This window comes from Pygoscelis adeliae, unplaced genomic scaffold (genome assembly GCF_000699105.1).
Source record: "Pygoscelis adeliae isolate BGI_AS28 unplaced genomic scaffold, ASM69910v1 Scaffold232, whole genome shotgun sequence".
NCBI lineage: Eukaryota > Metazoa > Chordata > Aves > Sphenisciformes > Spheniscidae > Pygoscelis > Pygoscelis adeliae.
Window position 1 is genome coordinate 4,526 of NW_008824473.1, and position 6,676 is coordinate 11,201.

Genomic DNA, 6,676 nt, shown 5'->3' on the forward strand with positions numbered 1-6,676 from the left:
GGGAGAAAGAGAGAGTCCCAGCTCAGTTCCCAGGAGGAGATGAAGAACAGCTGTTCTGAGGTGGCCAACGAAGTTGGTAAACAAAGAAGAAGAAAGGTGAGCTCTGGTTTGTTTGGTGGATTTGAGGCGATTGTTTTTTTCTGCTGGAACCTGTACGATTCTTTTCCTATACTTTTTTTCCGTGCTGCTAATTATCTGTTGGCTGTATTTTGCAATCGACTGACTTCTCTTGAGGCTCCTGCTGCTGTTGTAGCAGTAGATTGGTGATGATGGTGATGAACACGGAGGTAGTTACCGTGATGGGTAAAAACCATGAGCCAGGAGTCCCAGCAGGGCTGCTGAGCTCAATGGCCTCACCGGCCAGGACGCGGTCCCAGGGGCCCCGAGCAAGAAGAAGCAGAGCTGGTCACCATACATCAAGATTTTAATACGTTTGAATACTCTGTCAGCAGGTGACGAATGCAGTCTCGATGGACCCCCACCTTACGGATTGCCACAGAAGTGAGTAACTTTAGAGCTCTCTCTTTGAGTTCCTTTTGTTTTGCTGCCTACAAGTTGGTGACATTTCCCAACAGGTGGAGATGCAGTCAAAAAAACGCATGCGGCGGGCAACATAAACCCAGGACCTGCGAGAAAAGTTGTCCACTCCGCGTGGGACTCGGGAAGAACCAGGGCAGAACCAGGGCTTAACCTCAGAAGCCGTTGGGAGACTAGCATGGTGGGTCACAGCCAACTACAGCAGCCTAAAAGAGAGATGGGAGAAAGAGCTGGGCAAGAAATAAGGCAAAACCCACAAGAAGTTGATCCCTATGTCCATGTAACGCAATTTTCCACATGTGTCTGTAGCCCAAAGGCTGCAAGTTTGTTGTTGACACATTTTGCGTGTTTGGTTTTCGGTATCTGGATCTGCGCGTTAGTGCTGTACTTCCAGGACCCGCTTTCCAGCGCCGCCTTTGGCCCAGCCTGCTGTAAAACTAACACACAGCCTTTTCTTTTCCTGCCCTTCCACAGTCGCAGCTGAACCTCCAACACGGTTAGCGATGAGGAGATGCTGGAGCAGAGGAAGTGCCAGTGCCAGAAAACAGAGTGCTCACAGGGAGATGAATGAAGCCTGGAAACCTTTGCCTTCCACCTTGTGCAGCCACTTCCCTGCATCTAATTCCAAGTGTTCTGTTGCAGCTGGGTGTTTAATAAACTGCATCATCTAGTACGTGTCTTATTTTGCTGCACAACTGGAGTGCTTCGGACCTAGCGGGTTTGGATGAGGAGAGGCCTAGTGCTGAAGGCTCACTCAGGCTCTCTTCTGATGCAGGCAGTTAGCACGTCCCTCTCTGCCCTTGCTCTGAATGAAAATCAGTCCTGCAGTCGCCTCTGAGAGGGAGCACGCATCTGTGTCCTTTTCCTCTGGGGAGGCGTGAACCATGACTGTGCTCAGATCAGGGACTAGCGCTGAGCTGCTGCTAATAATCAGTTACCAGACTCTTCCTGCCTCCGTAGAGCAATCCTCCGGGTGGTCTGGGCAGAAGGTGGTGGGCGAGCTTCTGGTAGCCATGGAAGCTTTGCAGACCCCACGGGGATCCGATGGATCTGTAGCCTGCCGAGGGGAAAGGTGTGAAGAAGTGGGCACAAGCTGGAACAGGGGGAATCCCACCTCAACCTAAGGAAAAACCTTTTCTCTCGTGAGGGTGGTGAGAGACCGGTGTCAGGGAGCAGCGCAGGCACGCTGCTTCCTCGGGGACAGGGAGCCAAAGGGTGCCCCACAGCTGGGCCCTGCCCTGCTGGCCTCAGCCTACGCGAACGAGGGGAGCAGGGCGGTCCCAGGGTGGGCACCCGGGGCAGCTGAGAACCCAGAGGAACGGACAAGTGCCTGGTGAGGCAGCAGCTCTGAGGGCAAGCCAGGAAGTCGGGCCAGGCCGGGTTGGGGTTCAGGCCCAGTGGTGGCGAGCAGGGTCAGATGCAGCCCAGTGACGGGCCAGGCAGGACCACAGGGAGGCCAAGGGCAGGCTGGGAAGGCAGCCTGCGCGCTGGGGTCTGGAGCAGCGCGGTCTGTGGCCGGGCACAGCTGAGACAGAGCTGGAGACAGGGACACCATGACAGAGCTCAGGCAGGGCCTGGAGGCCTCTGTCTACGCCTCAGTGGGCCTCCTGGGCCCATGGGCTGGAGGCCCCAGGGACCTGGGCTGGGGCTGGAGGCACCAGCTCAGCCTGAGGGCGGCTTATTTAGGCCACAGAGAGGTGGTGGAGTCTCCATGCTTGGAGATGCTCCAACCTGGTCGTGGCCCTGTGCGACCTGCCCTGGCTGACCCTGCTTTCAGCAGGGCAGGGACGGACGAGATGCGGCCCCTTCCAGCCTCGACGAGGCTGTGCTTTCAAGGCACAAATGTCCCCAGTGATCTGGAAATTTCACGCTGCAGGCCCAGTTTGATTCGGCTAGACCTCCTGCCTGCTTGAATGAGCCTTTTGCCCAAGTCGGACCTCAGCTGTAACTGTAGTCTTCCTTGGGCTACATGCAACAGACAGAACAACTGCAGACTGCATCCAACATCTCCAGGCACAAAGACGGCAACAACCTTCTCAGACACCAAGCCACGTTCTGAAGCGTGATGCCACCAGTGAAGAATGGCCGTAGAGTTAGCCAAGCAAATCTTGATTTCCAACCCCCAGCTCGAGACCTGGAAGTGGAGAACCACCATCACGCTTCAGGTCTGGCTGGGCAGCAGTGGAAGCTGCCGGCTATGGAGGCCCCCCTGGCCCGGTCCCCCTCTCTTCAAACGCAAGGCAATAGCTAGCTAGGCATTACAACTTTGACGAGCCACTCTTCACAAATACGCCAAAGCACACTTGGCAAAACCAGACCGAAACAATGTCCCACCTCCTCTCCGGGCGATCACCCTTCACACTGGTGAATGTTAACGGATGTCCAGGCTCTAAAACCAAAATGGCCTCCCTTTGGAAAATACCAAAGCTATCTTCACACAGTAAATTGGACCCGTTCGTCATATAATTGAGAATGAGAGCTCTGCCAAGGAACAGTACTGTAAACTCCCAATAAAGGCCAAGGTCAGAAGCAGCAGTAAGCTCCGTGGTGATGTGTAAGCAGATGAAATCTGGCTGCTTAGCAGTCCATTCAAAGACTATGCAATACCTGAGCACAGCACTTGCCCTGATGTTGGCGGGGTGCGGGGGGAGAGACAGCTCCAGTGACAGAGAGCACTACACAGGACCAGACTGGTTCTGGCCCTCCCTCCTCCTATCCGCCATCAGGTAGCTGCTAGGCATGATGTAGCTTCTGAACTCCAGCATGAGCATTTCAAAAAGTCTGACTCGGGATCTCTCCTCTACTTGGTAGCAGGTATCGCAAGGGAACACAATACCTCCGAACAAACACAACTATTTTTGCTCCTGGATGTCTTGCACTGGTTCCCCTCGGTGTGCGGGTGTCCGTGCCGGAAGCACCTGGTGAAAGCACAGAGGTCTTTTCTCCATGCAGGAGACTTTCTTGGCACATCACTGCCCCAGCCACCCTCCATGTTTTGCAGCAACAGCTGAAGAGAGCACAGAAATCAAGTGCAAGGGAATATTTTGGTTTTATGGAAAAAAAACAAACAAAAAAACCCCAAAAAAGCACAACAACAAATGTTATACCAAAAGAATACTCTGGTTTCGCACCGGCCTTTCCAGTTTGAGCTATTTTATCAGCATGCACTGTGGTGCCTCATGCATGCCTCCTCCAGCCTCACCACCTTCTGCAGAACCCCTGGTGTGATCCCAGCAGCCTTCTAGCAATGTGCTACCCAAGACTCCCTAACGGAGGGAGTCCAGCTGCCACAGTGGGTCAGTGGAGACTTACTTTTCAGTGCTCCCACTGATCCGGTCCCATACCGGCATTCTATTGCACAGTGGTTTGGCAAATGTATTTAACGTTTGTCAAGAGGCAAAAGCTACAATGAGAAGAGGGACTGTGGTTTGTCTTCTCTCCCATGCAGTTTGTTCCTGTGGAGTTAGCGCTGCTTTTGTCAAGTCTGTTGCTCTTTGCCTTCAGCACTGTCCAGGTTAAGACTTTTGAGCCAGTAAGGTTGTTAATTTAATCTTCCCATCCATAGAGGCAGTGAGGCAGGTCCCGCAGTCCATGGCTGTGCTCCAATCCACTGTGACAACAGGAGCTCGGTGCCCTCCCAGGGAAAGGCAGCTCTCCAGAACCTTTTCCTCACCATTTAACTAAAAGAAGGAAAGCATAAGATTTTAAGGAAGCAAGTTTCTGCAGTGGGGGCAGTACACCCACAGGAGAAGCCAAAGCCTGCTACAGACTCCATATCCCTATCAGCATACCTAATTAAGCAGAAAATCAGAGAGATGTTGAGATGTATGTAGCACACATGAGGAAGCAAATTTCCAGTCTCATGACAGAAGCATGTGTTCTCAAGCAGCTCAGCTTCTGACATCAGCTGAGCTGCAGTAATTGAACAAAGCAGGCTAAGAGCACACGCTGATGAGGAGTGCATAAGCCTAAGCTATAGCTCACGTTACTGTGGGTGCTCTGAATGCCCTAGATGCAAAGTAAAAAATTGCATCTAATCTGCCTTGCAATGGCTTATACGGATGGGTATTAACTCAAGAGGAGGCAGGCAAGGGGCATGCAATCAGTAACTGCTTGTTACTGCCGCACAGAAACTTGGGGACTTGGAGCCATTCAGCCTTACCCTTCACTTCATTTCAGTACACAGTAAGAGGAGAGAATCAGGCTGAGACTAGCATAACATCAGCAAGCACACAAGGCAGATTAAAGATGAGCATCAGTCAACAATCACACATTTTGCATTGAACTGGCCTGCATCAGTATATTAAAAAAAAGTTAAAACTTTGTCCTAGGCACTTGGGCACCGAGGAAAACTGCTGCAGCTAAGCTTTAAGAACAAGGAGCACGCATACTCTAGCTACATAGAGAGGGCCAAACACAGAGGGTTCAAACACTTGCTAAACACCACACACTGCTAAAATGCACACTGTATGAAACTGAGCGGCAGCTTTCACAGAGCAGGGATGGGTAGGTGCTGCTTCAGATGCTTGTAGCCACTGTACCCAGACAGAACAAAAGGACCAGTAGCTTCGCTGGGAAGATCATACTCAGACACCTTCAAGCCACTTCTGTGAATATTCCACTGAATAAACTAGAATAACAAAAAGAGATGACAAAAGCCCATAGTTAAATTCACTGGGATGAAAGCAGAGGGGCCATTCGTCGTTTTTAAGCAAAGTGGCTATTCCTCACAAACAGAAGATGGCATTTTGACATCTATATCGAAGTGGCTAGATTTATAAAACATAGGCTGCAAAGGCTGTAGGAGTGCCTACTATCCAGGCAAACATATGCTCTACCTTCCACGAGCACTGCTGCCTATGTGTCCTTCCACATTGCGTGCAGGATCATGGTGGGAATTCACTAAACTCTCATCAGCCAAGGACCCACACCTTCAGGCAGTCTCCCTCCCTGAGCCACACCTCTACTGCTGAAGACTGTGGAACTGCAGAAATTGAAACCTTTATTATAAGCAACAGGGAGCTGCTGACAAAGAAATTTATGCGACGCGATCAAGGATCTGCTCCCTGGTGAATCCCACATTTCAAATGTGGTGACGTCAGAGGCCCAGAAAGGTCATCTTCACATGGATTCCCTAGGAAGGGGATGTCACCAACAGCAGGATTTGCAGACAAAGGTCTGAGACAGCTCCAGCTGTTAATATGCTTTCCAGCCACTCTCTCTGCAGAGACTGCATCCAGCAGGATGGTGCTGCACACCTAAGATTACAGTCAGCAGCCTGCAGATCCTCCAGATTCTGAGGGCATTTTTACTGCTATCCCCACCATATGGAGAAGACTCCAGAAGGGATCTCGCTGCCAACTGACCGGTAGAAGGTCACCCAGAGCCTACCTTGCCATCCTCGCCTATGCTGTAGACTGTGTTTTCATCATAGCTGAACTCAACGGAGTAGACTTCCCCATCATGTGCCTTCCAGCTCATGGCGCACTCGTGCTGCTGCATATCTGAGGGGAGAACCAGTACTGAACACTCCTCATACTTGCACAGAGCTGAGGTGAAGAGAGAGAGGCCCTTTACATTCATAAGGTCTGTCCCAGCCCTCTAAGCCAGCCTGGGGGAGCCCAATCCAGTCCCAGCACCCTGTGCTTATTCTCCAGCACGTGGCTTTTACAATGGCCACAAAAATCACTGCCTGTAACTAGTCACCTCTTCCTCCAGCTTTACAGGGCTGCTCACATGCTCACTGTCAACTGCAGGCATTCCGCACCTAAGCCCCACCGCCACCTTTCCTCTTCTCCTCCCCTTGCTAACCTGTCTACCCCCACAGCTGCTGCCAGCTCTGTCCTCCCACAGACCTGGGACTGCAGCCTACAGCTCAGCACCCGGGCCAGAAGCAGATCCCTCATTCACAGAAGAGGGAGGCCCAAACTGCCTTCATCACAAGGACAGGGTGAAGAGGACAAAACCTGAGAAACAGAAATTGCTCAGGGAAGAAGGACTAATGTGAAGCCATTGCCTCCAACTGGAAGGTCACACATTAATTCCCCTCCTCAAGACTCAGCCTCTGGCAGTGGTACTGCTATACGGCACAGCCAAGACTGCATGGCTCAAGGCCAAGTTAACTCCGCTATTCAGCAGG

The 6,676-nt window shown here is 51.8% G+C and overlaps 1 protein-coding gene and 1 long non-coding RNA gene across 2 annotated transcripts in view; one reads left to right on the forward strand and one right to left on the reverse strand.

The window, feature by feature from the left end:
* The first annotated feature begins 93 nt into the window (after positions 1–93).
* Positions 94–1,219, forward strand: LOC103914615. Its single transcript, XR_663487.1, has 2 exons — positions 94–718; positions 1,012–1,219. It is a non-coding gene; the product is annotated as an uncharacterized LOC103914615 (long non-coding RNA).
* Positions 1,220–5,026: 3,807 nt separating this feature from the next.
* Positions 5,027–6,676, reverse strand: part of WDR91 (WD repeat domain 91) — a 16,672-nt gene continuing 15,022 nt past the window's right edge. The window contains exons 13-14 of the mRNA XM_009321334.1: positions 5,929–6,041; positions 5,027–5,167 (exon numbers count right to left, since the gene is read on the reverse strand). Of these exons, the coding sequence (XP_009319609.1) occupies positions 5,027–5,167; positions 5,929–6,041 (254 nt within the window). The remainder of the gene's footprint in view (positions 5,168–5,928; positions 6,042–6,676) is intronic.